General features: G+C 46.1%; 2 protein-coding genes across 3 annotated transcripts in view; both read right to left on the bottom strand.

The window, feature by feature from the left end:
- PTPRN2 (protein tyrosine phosphatase receptor type N2) overlaps nt 1-26,015 on the bottom strand; it is a 664,954-nt gene that overhangs the window by 90,641 nt on the left and 548,298 nt on the right. Inside the window, exon 13 of the mRNA XM_030008997.2 lies at nt 17,572-17,784. Coding sequence (XP_029864857.1) covers nt 17,572-17,784 — 213 coding nt within the window. The remainder of the gene's footprint in view (nt 1-17,571; nt 17,785-26,015) is intronic.
- Nucleotides 21,340-25,692, bottom strand: LOC115339387 (hapless 2-like). Of its 2 annotated transcripts, none has more exons than XM_030009327.1 (2): nt 25,151-25,692; nt 21,340-23,836 (listed from the first exon to the last, which is right to left on the bottom strand). In XM_030009327.1, the coding sequence occupies exons 1-2, from the start codon at nt 25,561-25,563 to the stop codon at nt 23,809-23,811; spliced, it is 441 nt and encodes a 146-aa protein (XP_029865187.1). In that variant the 5' UTR covers nt 25,564-25,692; the 3' UTR covers nt 21,340-23,808. The 2 variants fall into 2 exon arrangements, with proteins under 2 accessions (XP_029865187.1, XP_029865186.1); XM_030009326.1 differs by lacking the exon at nt 21,340-23,836 and adding an exon at nt 23,844-24,518.

Below are 26,015 nucleotides of genomic sequence, written 5' to 3'. Positions count from 1 at the left end.
CCTTCCCCCACTCCCAGGCAGCCCAGCCCAGGCTGAGGAACCTGCCCCATCCCCACGTGCATGTCAGCAGTCTGAGGACACCTAAAGCTTCTACTTCTTCAAAGCCACCTCCCTGTTAGCCCAACCATTTCCACTCCCGGTTGGGTTTTTAGCCTAGCACCGGAGGGATCACGCCGTTAACGCTACCACATATAAAAGCTTTGACGCATGGGGTGTTTTGGGGAGCCAAATGGGTTCCTCCAGGACATACGGACTAGGGAGGTCCAGCTCAGAGCTGGGAAATGTCTAAATGTGGGATTTGGGTTTGCTTCATCCTTGAGATGGTCAGCAATGGCCCCTTCCTACGAAAGGCATTGGGAATAGCGGGGTCTCAGCGTGTGGGGTGTTTCACACTGGGTGCTCTCAGGGAAACACCATCCCTGGGCACTTACACAGGTGGCATCACTTTACAAGCGCACAAAGCCCTAGATGGTTAAGACCCTCATTAATACGATATCTGTTACCTGCACACTTCTCTGCACGCTCAGGTATGCTCTTCCCTGTTCTCCAAAATCTTTACTCTCATAAGCATTTAGCAAATCAGCCATCTACCAAAACCACAATTAGAATTTAAACTTGACTAAAATGTCAAAGCTGCAAACTGTGAGAATGATATGAGCTGTATTTCTGTATCGTCTCAGCACGTACACCATTAAAAATATTTTCTAAGAATGAATTCAATTTACTGCTGCACTTCTATATTTAGCCGAGTGGCTGAGGCTATTTCTGCCGTACTGCGACTCAGTAATGTCTAGCCGTTGTTTGTGTATAGTTCGAGTGCCATTCTTCATTTAAAAACATCATTTACACCTAAAAAAGCAATCATAATGCATACAGTGAAATATGAAGAAATGATCCTCCTGACCCTTCGGGCTATGATCTAATGGATGGATTGGACGTAAACATTTATTTAAAAGGTAATTTGAAGTTTATGACATTATTTCCCATCACATGGGAATTGCTATCATACTGAGGCACTTACTCTGTTTTTTATTTCCCAACATTTATTATCAAACTTATGTGGCGGTCACATGCAGTATATAATGGAAAAGTAATACCGCTGCGTGACAAAAACTGCCATAACCAAGATAAATATTCTGTAAATAATGTCCAGTTAAATGAGTTCAAAGTACAGCACAATGATCATCTGTAGAGAGCTTTTTATTTGAAACATAATTGATAACCTTAAACAAACCATAAACAGTATTCTCAGAAAACCCCTGGACCTCTTCCAATGAGGTTTTAAAGTGTTCCTAATACTTGGTTGTTCCTCACAGAGACAGGGAGAGGCACGAAGCAACAATTAGTTTCCTCAGGTACAACAAATGGATTTTGAAATCCATACAGGCCACTTGTGCGTGTACCACACTGCGGCACAAATGTAGTTTATCCACATTTAAGGAAGGGCATTGAGAGACTTGTTGCGCCTAGTGGACAACAACCCACATGGACGGAGAGCCAGCCTCACCACTATGTTTTGTTAGATGGGTCTCTGAACTTGAAGAGATGAGTAAGAAACTCTCCTCTCGTCTGGTTTAGAGATGCAACCTGCTTACCACCAGAAGTGTTAGGCCACCTCTTCTGGACATCCCCAGCCAGTGACAGCAGCAGCATTTGCTGCCACTTGGCTTCGTGATGCACGGCAGCCATCAGTGTCACAGAAGGGCAAGGCAGCAAACGATAATTTAGACAAATTTTTATCTTTCATCAGGTTCAACTAATACAGTAGGTATCTGGAAAATCCATTAAGACCACATAGTTTACTAAAACGTTTGAGTTTGGAGAGAAATCTATGTATACGCCCTGGTAAGGGCTAAGAGTATAGGCAAGCACGGAACTAAAACCAGCCGGAACTGAGGCTTGAATGGTCAATATTGAATCTTTTCCCTTGTTTTATTTGCAAAAATGGAATTTGAAAATCCCAGGGTGGCACATTACAAGCAGGAGAACTGACCTGAGCATCCCGGTTAAGGGATGGCCAACATGCACTTTGGCTTTCCACTCATTACTCTTAAAGATGAGCCACTCCACCTCAAAGCTGCCTCCAGTGAGGATGTTGCTGTTTATTAAAATATACCTGCTTAATGCAAATACACTGCGCAACATCTTCAGGTGGTCTGAGTCCAGCCACTGACCACGGCATGTGAACCATTCTCATCTAGCTGGCACCGGGCGCACTATAAATGAAGTTATTCAGTCCAAAGTAAATGAAAATAGCTTCATATCTAAAATACTGCTCTCCTTCCTCAGTCACATTCATCTAAGATCTGCTTAATAGCAGCCTGGGATCTGAGGGAAATTCCAACTTTCCAGTTTATTTAGAAAAAGAAATACAATTTCATTACTATATATTAATGAAAAGAATCTATTTTTGTAACTGATCCCCAAATTTACATAATTCCAAAAATAAAGTCCAGGAAATAGGCCTAACATTTCCACGCTTTTAAAAATCTTTTGCTTCACAAATTCAAATGGAAATCACCTGAGCCAGTCCAGAAAAAAGTGTGGCACAATTATTTTCAGAATTAACAAAATACAAGAGAGAAAAAATCCTTCCATGGTGTAATTATTAAGAAAATGCAGCGACATTACACAAAGAAATTACTGTTTATTAAAAGTGATAACTGAGTGTACACCAAGGCCTTTCAACCTGACCTGCCTAATATTCTATCAGAAACAAATCTGCTTAAGCAGGCACGATCACAATAGCACTGTGTTCATTCTACAGGCAAACCAAAATTGGTTTGTAGAAATTTTAAATTAAAAATGCCGACTATTAATTCTAAAGGATTCAAGGCTATACCTTATAACAAAATATATAATGAAAACTAAGAATATATGTAACCTTTTATATGCTAGGTATGGAAGAATAAGATCTTTAAAAATGCTTTTCTTCTTAGCTTTAATACATTTAATTAAATAATAGCCTCACTTTCCTTTAGATTAAGGAGCCATTATTCACAGGATGAGATGAGGTCTGCAGGTACAGCATGGATTTAACTGTTCTGCTATGGATGCAGTCAAAACACAGTGAGATTTAAAAAAATGAAAAAATAATGTAAGCTCATTTTTTTAAACAAATGAATCTAGGACTACAAACATCATTATTCTCTAACTAAATTTGCTTAGTGTTACTACAGGGTGAAGCTAAAGTCATTTGGCTGCCTTTGTTTTGCTTTTGCATACTTAATATGCTTGCAGGTGTTATAAATTTAACTTTAACTTATTTACTGTGTTTGTAGCTTTGGGGATAATTACAGCTTTATTACCCTTTATTTTTGAGTTATTGAAATGCACTTTCAAGCTTTAGTTTCATTTTAACATACTTTTTGTCCAGAAGTAAAAGAGCTGTTTACATATGTGGAATATTTGTACATATATTTTCTATCCTTGCCTGAAAAGGCAACTACTGAGATCAGCGTGCCTTCAGAAAAGCAACAAAGGGAGATATTGGAAAAATGTTTGAGAGCAATATTTTGAGAGACACAGCATCAAAAGTATCATTACATATCCACGCTCTGTACAATTCGTATTTATCTAGACTTGTATGTGCTAGATTTTGGGAGGAAAAAAAAAGAAGAAAGTAAAATGTATTTATTTGATTGTCAATATAGCCTCAGTCTGTCCAGTTCAGTTTACTTACTATCTGCCCTCCCGTACCGCACCACCCTCTCTCTATCTGGATATAACTCTGAGTCTCGGTGTAGAAGTTTTGCTTTGTTTGGTTTTTAAATTACCTAAAAGGCACGGCTGCTGTTTCTCTTTGAGAGCATTGCAGTCAAACACAGGCTTGAGATTCATTTTCCTAACAAAACCCCAATTTTGATTATGGTCTGTGAAATTAAAAATTTCAATTATTTTAGCATTGCGAGTGTTTCCTGGTGGTGACTCATGTAATTACGATTCCCCTTTCTTCATGTACACGAAGAAAGTAGAGGCCATGCAGGAGGGGAAAGGCAAAGAAAACATGGCTAGCTTTATATGGAAAATGACTTCTCTATTATTTGCATTTATTTGTTTTATTCCCTCTCTTTAAATTCAAGCATTTGCACAGTCTCATCCTACCAAATCAAACAAACAAAAAGCCATCATGGTCTTGTACACATCTCCAGAAGTTCAGCAGACGTGAAAATTTCTGGCTTGCTCAGAACCGAAGACACTGGCTATGCAATACAGCTTAAGGAAATATTTTTACTTTAATTCTTTCAGTAACCTCTCATCAATGAGGTAAACATCTAAGTAGCCCAGAAACTCCTGAAGGAGGGAGAGGTCTTTTACATGCCTCATGTCACCAAGGAAGACATGACAGCATAGGTCTAATGTTTTCCTGAAATAACGGTAGTGTTTTCCCTGCTATCCATGCCAGGAAAGCACAGGCATCTCTGGGCATAATACTGCTTTCTAGAGGGTCAGTGAAATTTGAAGACCATGTTTAGGTTACTCTACTGTGGATTTTTTTCCTATACAAAAATACAAGAGACCAGTCTAACTGGGACTGTGTGAGTATGACAGTTTATATCCTTGATTTCTAAAAGAGGGAAGAGTTTTATGAAACAGATGCCTGACTTATGATGACTGCAGTACACTGGACTTCACAGACAGAAGCTATACAAAGAAAGTTCATTTTTCTTTAAACTTATTTGAACTGGTATTTTCCCTGCATAATGCTATCATGGTCATAATGACACCATGGTGGTTTCTCTCAGGATTTAAAGAGACAACCTAGATGCCTCCAAAGAAACCAGGGACCATTTCTAATAGGAAAGATCTGCAAACCATAGACCTGAAATCACCTGAGATCTACTGGTGTAAAAGCACCCAGGTTTTTCTCAGAGTGCCCCTGACCATGTCTGAGCATTATTGGTCTTGCAATTCAGACAACTCTAATTCTGGAAGCAGCAGGATATGAGACTGACCTACCTGCCATACACACACACAAAAAAAAAAAAAAAAAAAAAAAGAGAGAGAAGACACGTTTTTGTGGTGGTTTCAACAAATGCTGGTTTCTAAATTGCATTTCCCACATTTCAGCTGTGCTTGCATGTAGCATTTTACAAGTATTTGGTAAGCCTGAAGCTGGAGAGGAAAGATTTCTTAAGGAGTAACTAGACAGAGAGAAATAATGTGCAAACTTTTCCATATTTTGTTCATCTTAACTAACTCAAATACATGCTCATGAGGGCACAGCTGCTTCTTAATACGAATTTGCACAGTAAATTCACCGCTACCACAGCGAGAGCCATACAGCACAGTATGGGTTACAAATAAACCGTAGTAACAACTGAATTAACCTGAAAGGCCATGCAGAACCACGTGCAAATTCATCATGTATTTTGACTTTGTCTAACCCACCCAAAGCCGGACCAGCTTCCAGCAGATGCCAGTGCTCTAAAAGATAACTGCCACAAATGTTTCCTTTTCCACTCCCAGCGTTTATAGTTGCCTGGGGCCCAAGGCAGGCAAAAAATGCAGTCCCAAGCCAGCTGTAGTTTCTCAGGAAAACTATACATTAAGGCTGTGTAGTCCACTATTTTATTGCCCTGCAGGACTAAAAATGGGAGATCATTTCTGCTAGAAATAAGGATTCCCAGCTGCCAGCAGGACTCGGCATGCACTTCCAGCCTGGAAAGAAACAAACATATAGCCACAAGTTTATGTCTAAAAATGTTATTTTACCCCATTGCAAAGATTATTATTACTTCTCCTTAAGTCTGTGTAACTGCATTCACGGTAACAGAGGTACTAAAAACAGTCAGAGAAATGCAAGTCCTAAAAACTTCTAAAACCGCAAATACATTTTTTTCATAGAAGGTAGCTATACACATAAGAGGTGATGGTGGGATAAGGAAGTATTTATCAAGGATGGCCATCAGCGACAAATTTTTTTTCGTAACATCATCTATCATGACAGTTGAAATTGCCAGTCATTACCCTCTCCTGATTTGGAAACTAAAGTCATTGCTTTCCACCCATTCCCCACTGAACATAAAAATGAAATCACTCTTCATCTCTGCTAGGAAGAACAAATGCAAATTTTGTGAACAAGGAAACAGTGTAAAAAAAGGATCTATAAAGCACAAAGTTGCTAGCAAGTCAGAGCAGGTTATTATGAGCCAAATCTTTGCTAATACAGAGAAACTCTACTGAACAATGGGAAAAAACAGTATGTATGAGTTCCATCGTGTCTCTGAGAGTAGACATGCTTTCTATCACACACCACAACAGTCTTCAAGGATTAAAAATGTCAGTCAATATTTCTACACATTCACTAGATTAGTGTTACAAGAGATACTGGGAAAACTAAGAGGGGTTTTATACTCAGTACTGATGGTCAGAGATACAGAGACACTTCATACTTTGGATAAAACAGCAACAACAGCAAAACCACACATTTCTCTTGGGCTCTCCCCTGCCTCTCTGTACAACCACGCTCTCAACCGCATCACCGTTGTGCCCTGGCACTGCCCACCCGCAGGAGAGCTGCAGACCTCCTCACCATCCCTCACCTGCCCCATTGCACCACTTCCAATAAATACCCTGCAGCAGCAGCATGGAGTTAACGTGTGGGTTTGCTTTCAAAGAAAAGAACTTCCTCGGCCATTACTGAAGCTCCTGGGTTTCCCTTTGCCAACTCATACAAGCACAGGGGACATTACTCCACTTGGACCTCTCCACCAGGCACCGGTTTGTCTGCAAGAAGCACCACGGGAACAGCGCAGGAGAGCACATACAAGGTAGGCACGTTCCTAAAATGGTCACATCTTAATTTTGGATTATTTTAAGACCTGGGGCATGAGATTATAGACATCTTCTAAACCACCATCCGCTATTTTATTACCCAAAGTATTTTTTCTCACGTGCTTCTTTGGTTTTTGAGATTCCTGCTAAAAACTTGTGCGTCAACAACATTCTGCAGAAATAGTGTTGCATGTCGCAGTTGTATTATGCAGATAGCTTTTCCTCTATTGGTCTTTTGTTTTATGTATTTAATATAACTGAACATCTTTGCCCTGGTGCTAGGCAGAAGACAGAATAAGAGTTTCACTCTTTCTTCAGTTGCCCATTTTATATACTTTTTCTTTTCTACGCTGCCACTTGTTACTGTTTTAGACGAAATAATCTGTCTTTTCAATCTCTCTTCATACAAGTTTTCCATGCCCTTAATCATTCTTGTCACCTTTTCCTCACTCCCTCCATTTCTGCAGCGTTCCTTCGGCGATGGAGTGACCAGCACTCACAAAGCCTCAAGCATTGATTTATACGTAATTAACTTCTCAAGCCCTCAAACAAGCAAACAAAATTATTAGTCAACAATGCCTGGAGAGCCATTGGGTTGACCCAGACCTTCAAAAAGAAGCTGAAATTTGGAACAGCTTGCTAGGCAACCCTTCTGTATGTTTTAACTTCACACCCAAGAGCTTTCCAGTGAGGTTAATTAGGAAGTGCAGCTCTTTATTTCACTCTTGCGGGTGACAGTATATATGGAATTTACATGCTCACATTCCCATTTTACTGTACATATTATTTCCCCAGAGTAGAGAAAGAGAAGCTGTATGGCATAATTTCACTATGTAACATGAATTTACATATGTAGATTGTTCTTGCTCCCCAAACTACATTCAGCTCCATCACATTTTTCATCTTACATGGATAGCCAGCCACTGGCACCTTTTGCTGTCATCCACTGCAGCGACAGCTCTTCCAGCAAATCACACTGTTTCATTCCACATGAGGCATTTTTCTTTCCCAAGAAGCCAAGATGAACTCCAGTTGAGAAGTTGGAAAAAGGTAAAATCCAAGTTTCTTCTCCCCACACCGTCAGAAAAGCAGCAGCATACTGAATTTTTCCTTTTCATCTTTCCCTTGTTCTTCTGTATTAATAGTTAGTGGGAAAGATCAATATTTCTCCGACATGTGAATATCCTCCCCGATACATCTTTGAAGATTAGGGGGATGTTCAGACCAGCAGTACTAGAAAATGGATAGGGTTGGTAGTTATGGCTCTGCTGCAGCCCACTTCAAACCATACACCTCTGCTGTTGTCAGACTGCACAACCAAAGAAAAGCCTTCCTACCTGTATGCAATGCCTATATCTCCCAAGTTAGGTAACGTTTGATGAGGGGAAAGGGAATGATTTTAATCAGCCAAGGTAAGCGTGTAAAGCCAACACCAAAAGTGAGTTTTATCACCATAATGATGAGCTGTTCCCACTTTGGAGGGCACTTCTGAGATCTCCGAGATGCTGCCAGAACATGGTTCTGCAAAGCAGCAGCAGTCCTATGTAGAAGGAAAAAGCAGAAATCATCAAGAAGCCTGCAACTGTTAGCTAGACAGGAAAACAGAAAAACAAAAACTCCACCAAAAATGAATAGGATTTTATCAGTCTGAAATATTAAAAATTTAACAAACTATTTTCCTGATCAAAATCTGCACTTGTTCTGAACGCGGTCATCCCAAGCGAACATCAATAAAACATCACTCATTTGTCTTTGGTAAAAAGTCTAGAAACTGGTCAGCAAAGCTTAGAGAAAACCTTATACATTTTCTCCTCTGCATAAGCCACCTACACTAAAGTTGATTTTCTCCAATTCAAATGCTATTGTCTCCCACCCCTCTCCAAATTAATTTTGGTTCCTTCAAGGATTTAACTTCTAGAAGCATCCTTTTACAGTCTCCCTTCTTCAGTCTTGGTTTGGTTATTTGGTAAGAATACAAGCGACAAAAGCTGGATCTTCATGCTGAAAGCTGAGAACCTGAACTGGAATATGAAGAGCTGCAGGAATGCCCCAGCGGACCGACTGACACCGCAGTGACATACACTGGTACTGTGAGAGCTTAGAACCTGTAATAGCAAAAATCACAGTACAAAGAAGTCAGGGGAGTTGTCTCAGTCCTTTACCATACTTTGCTGGTGTGCAGTAAATCACTCAAATTTTCTTTTACAGTTCTTTAAACTGCTAGAAAGTATTTAGATCTCTGTTGTGCACGTAAATACATGAGAAGGCAAATATCTTGGATAGGAGGTCCTCATCCCTGGAGCTGTAGCTTTGTCCCTGTTGAGAGGAACTAAATGAGGCCTCTTGTCCAGCCAACACAAATCACATCCTCAACGTCCAATTCTCTGTAGCTCTGCACACAGGCCATCCATGGGTCCCCCGCCCTCACGTGTCACGCACGCTCCCAAGGCTGCTCGAGACAGCACCTCTCACTTGTGCCTTTGGGAAGATTGGAGCAGTTGAGCAGCATGATGCCAGGAGAGCTCCAGTCTGCTCTCCCCAAACTTCTCTTACAGTTTATACCACAATAAAACGAGCGAAAACATCACAGTCCACTCGGAATGCTCAACATTGCAACACCGCCGCAAGAGCAGGGATTTGACACCTACTTTTGTTCATCTGTCTCACAAAACAGCCAAGTGCATATGGGTTTACCAAGGTAAAACCTTAGGTGGCTGCCGTCAGCCTCAAATCCTTCACTAAGGCTAAGCACGAACACGCAGTGCAGGAAGGACAAAGATCCCCGAAGCCGCGATCTCGCTGGCTTTAGGCAGGACGCGGAGCTGCGCTGCCAGCACGCTGCCGAGCACAGCACGTCGTCCCTGCCCGCACGGAGAAGGAGAAAGCAAGCGACGCTGCATCCCCCGCTCCTCTTCCCTTTCACTGCCCACCGTGTGGGACCGGTGTGCGGGATGAACAGATGTACCCAGAAGAAAGCAGTAGGAAGAATGCTTTTTATGTACCTTACAGCCTTCAGAGAATAAACTACAACCTGCTCCTGCTCGCAGGCAACATGGTCCTGCAAGAACTGACAAACATCATTTACAACAGTTTTTTGTGTACACACAATTAACTTGTACTCTCTTCCAGGGAACGCGACCCTGGTACAAGATCCATTCTGCAAATAAAAAAACTTTCCAGTTAAAAACTTTAAAAAATATTTTTTTTCTTCTAGTGCAGCTCTCTGAAGGAATATGAAAGGCTCAGCAAGCCAGATCGCAGTGTTAGCTGCTGAGCATTCAGCGAATATACAATAGAAGATTGTGTCAAATCTGAAACACGGTAACAGAGCTGCTCCAAAAGAAAAAGGAAAATCCTAAAACAGAAAAAAGGGCAGAAGTGTGTAGGAAAGACAGGCCTGATTATCCTCCACATTACATCAGAAAAAAAATGCCACTGAAGACAGTATAGTTATTCCAGAAAGAAATCGGGACACTTGAGATGATGTACTGCCTGGGACTGCAGATCAAATACTCTCCAGCCCATTAGGCAAGGCTGTGGTTATCTTTGGCTTCTTTATAACATACAGGCACTGGGACATAATCAATTTACCAGAGGGAGACAATCCATTGTACTTATCCAGAACCAGCCCGCACTCAGCTGGCAAAGAGCCCGTGGCGCGGCAGGGATGGGTGGAAGGGGCTCTGAAGCCGGAGCGGGATGATTGGGAGCGGGATGCTCTGGAGCGGGATGCTCGGGAGCGGGAGCCCGGACCTTAGCAGTCCAGGACGGGAAGTTAGGGCAGATAAAGCAACAGTAATTCTCACCCTCTAAAACTGGGTGGCCACAGCCAAATGATTAAGAAAACTGCCCAGTGAATGTCTTTTTCTTGGCCTATGCTAGCTGTGCTGAGAAATTGTTTGGGAGAAAGTTGGGTGGCTTGGCCTGAAATGGTGCCAGGACCATTTGAACAATTTACCGGTTTAATTTACCAGGCGAGATGCAGCCTGCAAGTCCAGAGCACCTCCAGCACATTTTCTAAGAAATGCCTGTTTGGGTAAGGATTCTGGATTTCCCAGTAATTAAAAATGAGTCACTAACTTAATTTCCTCTCCTACTATTTTTTTCTTAGCACTTTCTTACATTCTAAATACACAGAAATTATACTGCAAGATGCTTGGAGCACGTTTGTCCTTAACACGAAGCTCAAATACCGTATTCTTTAGACAGGGAAAAATAAACAAAGTCGGGTAAGAGAAGAGGGTTGACATCACCTTCTCTCTGCCACTTTGCACCAGTCCCATGCAGATAAACAGCCAACTACTTGAAAAAGATGGTTTATATTACTCAAACTTAAACCCACATGGCACCTTCTCATCCAAGCACTCCAGGAGTTGCATTTATACCCATTTTCCTTCCATACCTGCAAAAAACCTCTCTCTCCACCTGCCCGCTCTAATGTAAAGAGTGTTTTACTCCAAAGTGCTGCTGCACTGCCACTGCTGCAGCAGCCCAGGACCTGAGCTGCGAAGGTAAAACCTGCTCTGGTCAGGGCAAGTTCATTTCTCCAACACTGAGCAATTTACAAAAGTTATTTTCTTAAATAGGAAAAGCGTGGAGGAGAGCCATTCGTAACAAGCCCAATACACCTCTCTCACACAGCCAGCGTGGTTCCCCCGGGGCTGCCCCGCTGCCGGGGCCGTGCGTGCTGGAGCAGTGGGCAGAGGAGGGGAGGAGGCGATGGATGGGAGAGCACTGCTCATCGCAGACGGACACGACAAGCTCAAATACAGATTTCCTGAAGTGCCCTCTGACATCTGTGCTATCGAGGTTCAGCACTTAAGATGGGCATTTCTCATTAAGCAGTATTTTGAAGTTGATTTTAAAACCTATTTATTTATTTATACCCCAGTTTATCAAACAGGCATGTTTGATAAATTACTGCTGATTTAGAAATTCATACAGTATTTTGAAATGCTATTTTGAACATCACTACCATTTAACTCAATTTTATGGCTACCACAGGAAGCAAGGTTAGGGAATTACATAGTCCACTGCACCACAGGAATTGTGGATTGTTCTGAACACTAATCAGATAAAAAACAGATTAAAAGTTAAATCCATATTTGTACACCTCCTGTTTTGCCTCATTCTGCTTTGGCCATCCACTGTCTGACTTCAACAAAGTGTTTAAACATAAGGTAAACTCTCTTCTAATCCCCTTAAAACACTCCCCACTTCTTTTTCCTCTCCCATTATTGCTATGCATGACCATTGTGTAGAATATGTATTTTGTACAATGTGAAAACTGTCTCACCTTAAAGTACAGTGGTTTATGTAACAACATTACATACAATGTATTTGCAGGTTCCTGAGAATTTCTTTAAGACAAAATTCTAATTAAAGAGAGACAAAGTTGTTCAGATAATACACAATAAGTAGACTGAAATGGACAAGAACAACTCTTCTAATGCATGTACCTCCCCGCATATGTGTTATTACAAACAATTACAGTTTGTCCTGTTGCTTTACATAATCACGTGAGATGATCTTTTTTTTTCTCTTTTAATAAGGACACAGGAAAAGAAAAGATTAAAAATGCGTTAAAAGTCCTTTGTTTTCCCAGAAGAAAACACAAGCAAGCCCTTCATAGCATTCAGCCTTAAGGCAAAATTTTCATCTATCCAAAATCCTTACTAAATGTATTCCTGACTGAAATGTTTACTAAATACTCATGTACTGAATACACTTTGTCCTCAGTGATCTCTTTTTTGCTTAAGTGTAGTGAGGGTCCTTGAAGTTTTACATAGATAGGAGGTAATACTTTATGGTACTGATTATCCCCAGTTTACCAGCTTGCTTTGGTCCCAATCCTGATGCTAATTGGAATATTACCGAGAACTTGATAAATAAGAACTGCAAAATTTTCCTTTTTTTTTTTTGTTCCATCTCACTTAGCTCACAAAATTCCATTTTCTAAGGAGTTGATATAGAGTATTACTATAACGTTAAGGTCTAATACTATAACAACAAGTTTGCTTATGAAAGTCAGTCTAGAGTGTAAAATATGAAGCTGTATTAGAGGTAATGAATTATCTGTATTTAAACACACAAACCAGGCAAGATGGTTAAGTAGGGAGTAAGTTTCCAGCGGATTCTTTCAGTTGGAGGCTTTTAAAATATTTGCAGGAAAATATTTATTCTAAGTGTCGCGAATACTGTGTTCTTAACATCTCTAATAAAAAATACCAGCAGGATGAAACTCATAAAAGCACAGAGAAGTTCTTAGTGGCTTTGAATCCAGAAGGATCATGTAATTAATCAGACTGTATTTGACAAAGGAATATATAATTTATATATAATATAATACATGTAATAATGTAGAATTTAACATATAATTTACAATTATATGCCTGCCAAATCAAGTTATTTGAACAAGTTTTTAAAACAGCTGATGATGTAATCCAGCTGCGCCGACAGCGCACGGCTAACGTAACCTTGAATACTTCAGGCAGTTTAAGAAGGAACTTCATTGTAAACTGTTTGGTCTTTGCCCCCTTGCTTTTTAAAGGAAGTTCTTTTGGCTGAGATGAAGGAAAATTAAAAAGAACATTATTGACATAAAATATTAAAAGGCAGGCTTTCTGAAGCCAGCTTCAGTGCATTTTAACTTTTGGCTTTAAATTCCATTATGGGCAATGTTTTGCAGAGCATTATCAGTGATGCAGAAGACCATGCTCATAGGAAAGTTCTGCAGCGCAAAGTATAAAATATGCTGATGATTTAACATCTCGCACAACCCAGCATTCCCCACACGGGGTTCAAAAGCCAGAGTTCAGCTGGACTCACAAATACATCACCCTGAATCAAACAGAGCATCCCTAAATAGTAGCAGTCACTAACATACACTCATTACATTAATAAATTGCTCGCTAATGGGAGCAGTGACAAGTAAGATGTGCACTTAGTGGCCCTGTTTGCAGCCCGCCCCCGACGTCTGAATGCCCGTTTTTCTCTGGGTTACGTTCTAAAGGCTTCAAAGTGCATGAAGAAAATCTGCTCAGTGTTGTGAAATAAATCAAAGAGTGTCTGCTGAAAATTCCTAAAACGCTTCTGCCCTAATCTCCTGGACCAGAGAGCGGGCTCGCAGAATGCTAAACTTGCTTTTCAAAGAAGATCAAAGCAACACGAGCAACAATTAAAAACACGGGTGCAGGTGCGCGCATGCGCAGGGCCACCGCGGAGGCAGTAACAACCTCTTTTTAGTCATCCCTGAATGCTAACGCTGACTTATCTAATCGTTACACGTGCGATTTGAAAGGACAGGAGACGTGTTTAAAAGGTACACAAAAATTGTCCGCCTTTGTATAAAATGTGTTTTATGCACATGCACCACTTTACGAGATACGCCATTTCCATTAATTTTGAGAAGCTCCTTAGCCACCCTCTGATCAAACCAGCCTGTAATTTTGTCCTGTAGCCATTCGAAGATAAATGAAGTTGCAATTGTGTATCTACCCTTTCTACTGTTACTTAGTCTTTCAATAGGGCTTAGTCTCCCAGACCTTACTTCTGAGGCTTTGAAGGCCAGCTGCTTGCCTTACCGAACACCTGAAGAACCAGTTACCTCTTCAAGTGGTACGGGGCCGTCTGGCAGCACATCACGGGCACCGCGGAGATTTTATTTGCCTGCTTCAACTTCTAAACGGTATTGGTTGTCCTGCCTAAGACCGGTCACTTCTGCACGCACTTACACAAGAAATAACTCGTGTTAGTAGGCGAGCGTGCTTACACAAGAACTGCTGGTGCTAGCAGGTGAGTGACGTTGCATGACAGGCGCTACGCCTCCGGTGCGGGGGGGAGACTCAGCACCCAACCTGCTATTTCCCTGACAATACGGTTTGTCTGTTTTCCCCTTCTCAAGCTGGTATTTCACTGCACAAACGAGAAGGGGGAAAAAAAAAAAAAAAGCAGCTGTGGGAAAAAACTCTTCGAAGTTCACAGGGTGAGTACGGAAGGAGTAAAACCCTGAATGAACTCTCCTGGCTGAACTGGGTTAGGATGAAAAATGCTTCTGCTAAATGTTGAAAATTTAGGTCAGTCTTGTTTATGTGCAGATATAAACCGCTGACATTTTGAGAAGCACGTGAATCAAAGTGGTATTTCAGTGTTCTCTTTCAATCACATTGGACCACCAGGCCCTTTTACACTGACCAACTTCTCCCCCTTCAAATTAAAGAAAATAAATCTGAATTGTCACTTAAGCTGTAAGCAGCAACATATTGGAGTGTCGTGCTTTAAAGTCTAGTGGCAGCAGCTGCTGAAATACTCCGTATTTTTAAAATACACCGAGATAACTGAGTAGATACTTGGGAAACATTTAACAGAAGAGAACAAAGTAGGTACAATTTTGAAAGCTATCTCTGCTTTTTTCTTCCCCCGTATTAATACCGGTTACATTATTCCCCTATGAGTATCAGAGAAGATGAGGAAAAAGATAATTGATGCTTTTCTGAGACCTAATTGATGTTATCCAAAACATGCATCACACCAGATACCCATTACATTTAACACAGCTCAACATAAGGCGATTTTGACGATGCGAATAGGGCTCAATCCTATTTCTCTTCAAATCCACATGAATAGTTTATTATATACAGAGCCAGGCTCAGTGATTCATTTTGATAAAACGCTACTTAGCAGCATCAAAACTGCCTGAGTATTTTGTCTGCCTATACTGGGGCCTCCTACTGCTGCCATTGAAACAAATGGCAAAATTCCCATTTACTTCCACAGGAGGAGAGCCAAGCCCTTAGAAACCTTTGTATTTAAGGAAAAACATTTTTCCTCCCACTCATGACTACAGTTCCCCTGAAAAACCAATGGAAATGTTGAAGAAGTCAGGTGGTTAGGACCGGGCCCAAAGGTCAGGAACAAAGAATATTAATACAGTCTTGCTATTGAAAAACTGAGCAGCATCCTCAAAGCGTTGTTGTTTTTCAACAGAAAATGTCACTCTCAGATCTAACTGGGAAGATTTTAAAATATATATAAATCTGGGAAGAAGAAATGAAGCACACATTTCATTTAGTGTCTGGATTACAGATTCTTATTAAACAAACCAGAGCTCATTATAAAATCAATATCAACTTAACCACTATACTCCCAGGAGAAATGGCAAAAAAGGTCACTCCAAGAAATTCAAACAATTTTCCTGCTGGAAGGGCACGATTTTAATTACAGATACTATTAATTAGAGCTGTCAGTAGGAAGATTGTCCTGTTAATTATCACAAATTCAGTTTCAAGTGTGATTTTGGAACCTGGAGGGCTTTTTTTTAAAATTAAGAATTCTTGTATTCACGTTCAACGGAAGAAAAAGACTACCTATCGCTTCTGTGGTTTAAATAAGCCAATACAGCAAGTTCCCTTTTAAAACCAAACAAAAATATTTATGGCCACAGTCTCTTTGGCCAACAAAACTGATCAGAGAAACTGCTGTTTTGTTCACACTTTATCCCGGAGGACACTCCTTTTTTCCACTAGAAATGCTCTTGCTCTTGTTCTCTCTTGTTTTGGAAGTCGTTAAATTTAAAGATGTAAAGTAATTTAAAGATTTTTTTTTTTTTAAAGTAAACATTCCATTTAAACTGAAGACCAAAACCATTCCTGAAGACACTAATTGTTACAGAAACATTCATATTTATCATTCTGCACTAACATCTCCTTGGACCCTGCCTGTGGAGACGTACTTAATACGTTACATCTTTAACATATAAGAGGTACAGGCAGATCCAAACTTTGCGAGGAAATATGAGTTTATTCCCGCATGACTCCCAGCTGCCAATTTGAATCTACCTCAGCTCCAGAATACAGAAAGGCCATAATGTCTGATCCTAAGCAAAACAAGACGGTAAAATAAAACTAGACAGAGGAGTGCCATTAGCGAGACCCTATGGGTGCACAGCAGACACAGATACTACAGCAACAACGTTTACACAGTCTTGAATTCTTTTTCCTGGTCCCACTCCAAATATTTTGGGACAGCAGACCAGGGCTGTGTGGTATACAACCAGAACACATGCATTACCACACCAACAACACACCAAGAAATAAGTGCCACGATCTAAAACAAACTTCAGGAAGGTGCAGAGTGTCTCTCCACCCAATACTTTTGAAACTGAAAGAGAAAGCCTGAGGTTTCTGATTTATTTCAGGAAATCTGAGTGCAGTCCTCCCCGTATTACTGGGTACACATCTGCTACCATTGTTCTCCCAGAACCAGTCCTGGTTTACCTCCCCATCTATCAGCATTAGATTTCATTTTATCTGAATAATGGCAGAAGGTGGCAACAGATCGGGTCAAAGGCTCTTTTCATATCAGACCCTGAAGAAGTCGATTACTCAAAAAGAGAGACATCTTCAGATAACCGTGCAATCCATTCCTCATAAATGTTAAAGATTTTTCGTTATTAATAGTGGCAGGGGTGACAGATTATGGATATTAATGTTATTTTTCAGAGAATTTCAATGGCGAGGGCTTCTTTTTTTCCTTTTTTTTTTTTTTTTAATGTTTCTAATTAGGCACGAATTTACAGCAACTACCAGAATAGCCAAGATTAATACCCAGCAGTAAAAAGCCGCTACAGTGAATCCGCGGGAATACGAACGAAGCGGGGGGGGGGGGGGGGACGGACGACGACACCGTCGCAACCAAACCCACCCCCTCGGCTCCCAGTCCGCGAAGGGTCCCCCCGGGGTGCCCGGCAGAGCCCGGGGGAGCAGGGCTGGAGGAGGAGGAAAGCCTGGAACTTACCTGATAAGCAGCGGGGGCGTCGGAGCCGGCGTCGGCCCCCAGGGCCGAGAGCTTCTCCTTCAGGCGGTGGTGGGCGCGGTGGCGGAGGCAGTAGGCGACCCCCGACGCCGCCAGGACCCCGGCGATGCAGGCGAGGGAGAGGAGGGTGAGGAGGAGGAATTTGGCGGACTCTGCCTCTTCCCCGCGCTGCGGGAGCGGCGGGACGTTGCTTTTCTGCAGGGGAGGAGAGAGAGGCAGCGCCTTGAGTTGCGCGGTCGCGGAGCGGCGCGGAGCAAGGGGACCCCGGCGGGGCGGGGGGGGGGGGGGGGACACACCCGGCAGCGCTAACTTTCAGCCAAGGATGGAGGCGAACGGGCGGGCAGGGACAGCGGTGCTGACATGCCCCCCCCTCCGTCCCCTCCCCTCCCGGCGGCTCGCATTTAACTACCGAAAGGCGGAGGCGGGCGCGCTGCCTGCGCGCAAGCACCGCGGCGCGCCCCGCAGCTCCGCGCCCCCCCCCCCCCCCCCCGCCGCCCCGCAGGACCGCATCCAGAGCCAGGGGCTGCGAGGGGGGGCAGCAAGGGAAAATCCGTTGGTTTTTGGTTTTTTTTTTTCTTGGAGTGAAAAATAAAACACGGAACGACAGAGAAGAAAAAAAAAAAAGTAGGTGGCGGTCCTTCCTTTTGTCTCTTGTAGAAGGAAAAGGATAAAAAAAGCCCGATAGTTCCAAACTCCTCCAGATTACTATTATTTTTGCAGCAATAGGAGAGAATCCTTCTAGTGCATTTCACTTGTCTCCATGTGCTAAAAAGTTGTACAATAATTTCCCCTCATTAGCTTCATTATAAGCTATATTAGCAACAATTAAAAACGCAACATGAAAATGAAAAGACCAGGCGCGCAAATTGCAGCAAGACTCATTTGGCCTGCATTCCCCCTTTCACAATTACCAGGGAAATGAATTGAAAAGCACGCCCCTGCCTCAGTCCTGGTTGCTACAAGATGAGAACAATTAGCAAACTCCTTTCCACCACCTAATTTCGCGTGGTAACAAAATGGATTTTTCCCCATGAATGCCTAGCCGGCCTATTCATTATCTCTCCTCTATTAGTAATTTTCTGCTCCGTATTCAGCTAGCCAGCTCTTAATTTCCTCCTGTCTCGCAGTGTACACAGTGGCTCTTATGTCAGGCCCGGTCCATTTTTATCTTGTAATCATAAAGGCCACCAAAGCAATTATCGCTGGTCTTGACTGTAAAAGCTTGTCATTAATTAGCCTCCTTGCCTTCAGTGCTGCGGATTAGCCGGGGCTGAGGCTGAGTTAATGGAAATGCAGGTTCAGTAAGACTCCCGGATTTTCTTGCCTGGATGCGCCGAGCGGAGGAGGATTGCCGGGTTTGTAAACCCCGGGCGCCGGGGGGCGGGCGCAGGGCTTCGCCGAGGCCACGCAGGGGCCGCCCGCCGCCGCCGCCTCCGCGCCCGCGCAGCCACCGCCGCGCCCGCCGCCTGCCCGCCTCCCCTCCCCTAAACCGCAGCCGGCCCCTCCTCCAAATCCCAACAGCCACCAGGAGGACGGGGCTGCCTCCCCCCCCCCCCACCCCACCCCCGCCCCGGCCCCGGGGGGGCTCCGGGGCCGCCTCCCCGCTCCCGCCCCCGACACCCCCCACCCCACGCACTCCCGCCGCTTCCCCGCGCTCCGCGGCCCCAGCCGGGCACCTGCCCCGCTCGCACCGCTGCCCGCCCTCCGCACCGGGCGGGGGGAGGCGGCGGGGGGGGGGGGGGGGGCTTGCAGAGGAGACCCGGGAGGAGCAGCACCGACGGCAGCCGCCGCCTGCTCGCAGCTCCCGCCGCCTCGGCCCTGGGCGCCCGGGGGCGGGGGGGTGTGTGTGTGTGTCTGGAGGGGGGGGGGTGAAGGGCTGCTGCGCTCTGCCATTAGCATCTCCGTGAAAGGCCGCCGTCCCCTCGGGGCCAGAGGTCGCAATCTGCATCTAAATAGGCAGCTCCCGCGAAAGTGCCGGCGCCCCCTCCCCGAGCGCCGCGCCCCGGGACGTTAATCCGCTTCGCCGCGGTGTTTGGCCTCCCATCGGCGAGGCAGGGACGAGCCGCCCCCGGTCGGGACCCCCGCTCCCGCGGCCGCCTCCCTCCGCCTGGGATCCCGGCTGCGCCGCCGGGAAGGAAGAGGCTGGCGGGCAGCTTCGGGCACCGCTCCTGAATCTCTCGATGCTCTGCTTTCGCAACCACGGTTTTAAACGGTTTCCCTTCGCCGGTTACCGTGTGGAAGAGCCGCACAAGCACCCGGGGAAAGGGGCTACGCGAGAGAAACAATGAAAGTGATGGCAGCGAAGTGCTGTCGAATGCCCCGAGTAAACACGGGGGAGAGAAAGACCGTGCTGGCCTTGCCCCCCCCCCCCCCCCCCGCAGTTTCGGTGATGTGAGATGTTGCTTCCAACTTTGCCAGGCAGTTTTCCCCGCAGAGCCGGGGCTGCCGCCCCCGAGGCTGGCTGCCCTTAACAAAAGAACCGCTCGCCGAGACACCCCGCGCATCCCCAGCGCACGGCTGCACCCGGGGACGTGAGACACGGGGAAGAGTTAGAAACCTTCCGGGGGGTGTTTCGCGTTCTTTACACCTCGGGAAGCATCTTCCGTGGGGAGCCAGCGTAGCCGTGTCACTAGCGATGGGCTTCAGGCAGGCGAGGGTTTGCAAAAAACCCTACACGTCTGGGGGGACCGACGCCGACGCCTGCCCCGACTATCCGTGCCCGGGAAGGGGATGGCGGCCCCGCAGCGGGCGGGAAGGGGCGAAGGGACGAAGGGGCGAAGCGGGACGGCCGCTGCCCGCCGCTCTCCGCCAGCGCGGCTGCCCGGCTGTGCCCGCCACCTGGGAGCGGCTGATGGGGAAGGGAGAGGGGCTCCGCCGTGGGGCCGCCGGCCCTTCTCCCCGCTCCTTCCACCCTCCCGCCTCACGGGGAGCACCTCCGGAGCCGCTGCCGTCGGGGCCCGGAGAGTTCCCCTCTCCCTGCCTCCGGGGGGGGGGGGGGGGCTGGTGCTTAGGGCCACCTCGGCCAGCCCCCACGCCTTGCCCCGGGCAGCACCCCGGCATCGGTGATCGCGTAAAGCGCCGAGTAAAGCCGGCAGCGAAGCCCCGCCGCCCGGCTCCGGCTGTAGCTCCGGGTCCGGCACCGGCGCCGCTGCCGGGCCCCGGGCTGGGGACAGCCGGTGCCGCAGAGAGCAGCGGGGCCCGGCACCCCCCCCCCCCCCCCCCCCAGACCCGGGCGCGTCCCGTCAGGAGACCTTCAGGAAACAGCCCCCACTGCACCCAAGTCAGCCGGAGAAACCCGCTGCCCTTTCATCCTGCTTGATATCTGACCAAACATCGAATTATGAAACGGGTGAAAATTAATCCGACGTGTTAGTTACCAGCTTCCCCCCCCGCCCCCGCTCCCAGCCAGGAGCACAGATTTCCGCACCTCGCCTAAACCCCTGATTCTTCACTGCAATAAGGCCCCAGCCTGAAACGGAGCCCAGGGTTAATTAGAGGTGTCCTGTCAGACTTGACTTGAAATTGAAAGAAAAATGTTTAAATATTTATGAATTTGACATTTACAGTCGGATGTCTTTTAAAGCAGAACACCTCTCCCTGTGCTGGTTGGGGCTGCCATGGTGCGTGTGCCTGGGGTGGAAGGGGAAAAATAGCTGTTGCATAACAAGAAAAACAAATCACCTGCTCCCCCCCCCCCGCCCCCCCGGCTTAACAAATAAATAGACCACATAAATTACACGTAATTAAATATTAAACTCAGCTACATGTAACTATGCATTTTTTAAACTTTATATAACAGAATATATTGACATTCCTCTGAATGATTTTCTCCTTGGAAAATTGTGTAGTATCACAGAGTCCCAGTGAAGGAAAAACAACTAATTCCTAAATGGATGGCTTAGGCAGTGACTCTAAATACGGAGGCTTTGGAGACGTTCAGCCAGTCTTTACTCACTTTGAAACGGCCCGGCCTGAGCTTAAATGCTAGAAGGCAAAGAGTTACCCTGTCTCAGAACAACATTACACCTACCACTTAGACTCAACAGTGTTTGCTTGAAGTACACCACTTCTGTGAGGGCTTGTGGTTGTTTCTTTGTTTTTTTCTTTTTAAGAGGGAAGAAAAAATGCTTAGGATCTGATCTCATGTAGGCTTTCCCAGTCCCTCGACAACGCATTTTATATACACCCAAAAGTGAGTCAGTAACTAGAGCAGCCACAATGCTGGAGTCACAAATCACTGTTCTAATCAAAGAGCAGCGTCCCGTTCCGCGGTGTCATCCCATGATGCAGCAGAACAGCCGACATTTCAAACGAATTCCAGGCAAATGTCAGTAAATATTTAATGTACGCTTTCATGTAAATAAGTTCTCACACCTATGTTGGAAGTGTGGGAGAAAGTCTTTGTAAGAGCAGAGAGGAGCTCCCCATGCAGTGATGTGAAAGCTCACCTTCCAGATGTCTCAGCAGAATTACACTTCATTATTTCCTTTAGGACACAGGGCCCGATTCTGGTCCTTGTGAAAGCAAAACTCTAACTGAAGTTGAGGTTTTGTTTTGCTTCATAAATTTAAAAAGATACTCCTGATTTAAAACCCAGTTTGCCGGTTACTGCACCCAACCTCTCTTCCAGTTTGCAAAGGAAAAAGCACTACAATTCATTTTAAAACAATGTGACCTTATAATTTTTTCCAATTTTTTGCATGCCTTGATTTTTACATTTATATTACACAGTTTTGTTTCGGAGCAATAATTAAAAAATGCAGATTTCTTAGTAAACAGGGCCAAAAAGAGGAACTTCAGAATATGATTTGTTTCAAAATATTAGAACATTAAAAAACTCAAGAGGTGCTATTTTTAATTTGGAATTCACTATAGAATCTAATAAATGAGAGAAGTGAGGCGGAAATAATCATGTATTAATTCTGTGCATTACAAAATCTTTTCAGAAGCTATTATCAGAGCAAGAGGCATTGTGGTTTGGATTCAGGGTGGGAGAAATCCTTTGTGCAACTGAAAGCTATTGTTCCTCTGTGCAGATGAAATTGTACTTGCAAATCTGCCATTCAAGGAGTGAAAAAAGTGCCTAGGCAGAAGAAAAGAATTCTACAAGAAAATCATTATTCTTAAACACAAACTTCACTAAAATAAGTTTTAGTTCATTGGGCTTTTTTTTTTAACAGGATCCTTTGCTGATAGTTGCAGCTACTGACATTAAAACAAACCATAAAGGATACGTGTATTATTTCCTTAATATAGAAAGCATGAAGAAAGGGATGTGTGTAGGTGTGTATGGAGAGAGAGAGAGAGAGATATATATAATATGTATTCATATTATGTCTGTGTATGTCTGCTCACCTAAATAAATCTAAACTTAAATTCACTTGTAGTAATTTCCCCTTGTAAGGTTATCTGAGACACAGGTTGAGATACACTATGCTGGTTAAGTTTTGATAGGTTACTAGAAAACCAGGGAAACACTTCACATCAGGAGGAGCCTGGCTACCCTAATCTGTTCCCAGGAAACCTACAGATAAGATTTTTTTCCTTTAGCAAAATAAGAAAGCAAACAGAAGGGAAAGCAGCGTCTCCCTCGGTTTTGGTTCCTGCTTCTCCTCCCCTGCTTTGCGCTCCCAGTCAGGTTGGACTGGGGCAGCAGGGCCTGGGGATGTTCACCTTCAGTGCACATAATGTTCCTCGTGTTCAGCACCGCACTCCTGGGCTGTATGGTCCGGGCTACTTGTTGGTGTTTTAAGGTACTACTTTTAGAGTTAGTAAGAGATTTCTGGGGCAGCTATCCTCTGCCTTCCTCTTTACACCACCACCCCCAGCCCCCCCGCCCCGGGAAAGCTCGCCTGATGCCAGGATCACTTTCAGCAAATGTCAGTTCATCACCTGAAATGAGGTCAATTTAACGCTTTTACTCGGGAGGATGAAATCGGATGGGAAGGTACTTTTTGCTTCTTTTAGGGGTCGGAAAGATTAGACAAATCGACAAACACAAAAGGCAGATGGATTTCTGGGAACTGCAGCTTATTCAAATCACTGAGAAAGGTCACTGCAAGAGCCACAGATCTATTCATCTGTAGGGGTACAATGATCTTTCCGCAACCTTCAACACCACAAAGCACTCTGGAGCGTCTCTATACCTCTTAGTAGGATTAATACCACGAACAATGACTGAATACAATCAAGAATTCAGTGAGTTCAAAGATCCCTTGATCAACAGTAGATACTTTCTTCTGGCTTCCTAAAGGCAAACAGAAGTGAAGTTTCTGGTTAGAGTTACAAGAAATTATAGCTATTATCCTGAATCCCACTACAAGGTGACGCTGAAATGCCAAAATGTCCAAGAACCCCAAAGCGCTTTGTGGCGTGGAAGGAATAAGGTTGTGAAAGAGGAAATTTAAAGAGCTTCAAGATTTTCCTGAGGATCCGGATATTTTTTTAAGTCAGCTTTTAGTTAAAGCATACGGCGCAAAAGCCTACAGCGTCACTGAGACGCCGCAGGGATAACGCACGACTCGGGAAACCGGACAGCCACATCCATGCCTGTGGAGGAGGTAGGTGAGCCGGGGATGGAGGAGCGCGGCCCGTCCTGCCCGAAGCCGCGCAGCGCGCCTCCGGGATGCCAGCAAGGAGAGGAGGGCGTGGAGACACCACGGTGAAGAAACTTCCATTCCCATCTCTAAGAACTCCGGAGCAATGAGGGGAAAGCAGCAGAATGGGAGCACCGCGAAGCAGGTTTCCTCCTCAGCCCGGGCTTTGTAAGCCAGAGTGAAACAGATAAATAGAGGGACCCAGCGGGTCGAAGTCCCAAAGCGTCAGAGCCCGAGCCAAGAGGACGGTCAGCGATAGCTGAGCTTAATCAAGTATCTTCAGCAAGCAAGAGAAACACAAGCCGTACTGCCAGCGCTGATCTAATGCTGATGCTGAAGGCACATAATTTAGGGATTAGATAAAGCGCCCTTAAACCCGAGTGCCAACAAGCGAGCCGTCGCTCGGTAACACGCTGCTGGAGCCGGAGGCCCCGTCGGCGGAGCGGCCGCCCCGTCTCGCAGGGAGCCGGGCCGGGCCCCGCGGCTCCCGGACCGCCCCCGCCCGGGGACGGGGCTTCGGCGGCCGCCTCCGCGCACCCTCCGCGGGGGGGCCCCGTCCTCGGGGGCCGAGGGCAGCGGGAAGGGAAGGGCCCGTCCTCGCCCCGCCGGGCCCGCTGCCCCCTCCCGCCCCTCTCCTGTTTGACGGCCCCGAGTCCAGGGGCAGCCCGGGGGCACCGCTGAGCCGGGGCCGCCCGGGGCTTTCGGAGCCGCGGCCGCGGGCCCGGGGGGAGGCGAAGTTGCCCTCCCTCCTTCCCTCCCTCCCGCCGCCCGCGCTGCTTCGCGGAGACCCGGCCCGGCCTCGACCGACGGGGCGGGCGGCGGCTGCCCCCCATCCCGCCCGCCCCCAGACCCCGCTCCTCCGCCCCACGCCGCGCACACGGCTCCCACGCGAGCCCTGGCCGGGCCGCCTCGAAACACGCCGCTCCCCCCCCCCCCCCCGCCGCCCCGTCCTCCATCGCATTTACCTGCTGCCATGGCGCCGCAGCCGGCGTGCCGGGACGGGCTCCTCCCTGGGAGGGCTCAGCGCACCTCGGCGGGCTCTAGCAATCCTCCTCCGGTGCCAAAACTCCCCCCCCCCCCCGCCTCCCAGCCCCCGGCCCCCCCCACTCCCCTCCTCAGCGGAGACAAAGGCGGCGGCAGGCACAAGCGCTCCTCGCAGCCCGCAGCCGCCTCCCGGCGCGGCTCGGCTCGGCACGGCTCGGCTCGGCGGGGCGGGGGGAGCCGGCGGCCCCCGGCGGTCCCCGCGGGGCGCGGGCGCGGGTGGAGGATGCCGGCGCGCCCCGGCGCTGCCCTCCTTATATCGGGCGGCTGGCAGCCCCTGCCGGCTGCCGCACATGGCCCATCCACCGGTTGCTATAGCGATGCCTCCCCTCCACATGTTGCTGGCAGCAATTGGCTGAGGAGGTCTGGGCTGTTCAGAAACCCTTCGCCGGAGTGAGGCGATGAATGGACACGGGCTGTGTCACTCATTTGGAAAAGCTGTTTGGGGTTTCTGTTGTGGATGGGGAGGGGGGTTGGGTTGGGTTTTGGTGGGGTGTTGGGGGTTTTTTTGGCTGATTTTTTTTTTTTTTTACGCGTCCCCCTCCCCTCCCCCCGGGCTTTTTTTTTTTCTTTCTTTTTTTTTTTTTTTTTTCCTAGTGCCACTCTTGCAAGATGGAAGCGGAGGGTAGAACAATGACGGAAAGCCAAAAATAAAATCAAACAAGGACAGCAAGGAAAACCTAAAGATCATTTGCATGACAATACAGCAAAGAAGCCCGCAACGTTTCTTCCTGAAAAGACTTTCCTCCGTAAAAAAACCCCCACCACACAGTGCCAAGCAAAGGAGGT

The sequence above is a fragment of the Aquila chrysaetos genome, chromosome 3 (genome assembly GCF_900496995.4).
Source record: "Aquila chrysaetos chrysaetos chromosome 3, bAquChr1.4, whole genome shotgun sequence".
In the NCBI taxonomy this organism is placed as follows: Eukaryota; Metazoa; Chordata; class Aves; order Accipitriformes; family Accipitridae; genus Aquila; species Aquila chrysaetos.
The sequence above is the reverse complement of the archived record's forward strand: the minus strand, read 5'-3'. Positions and strand labels throughout refer to the sequence as shown.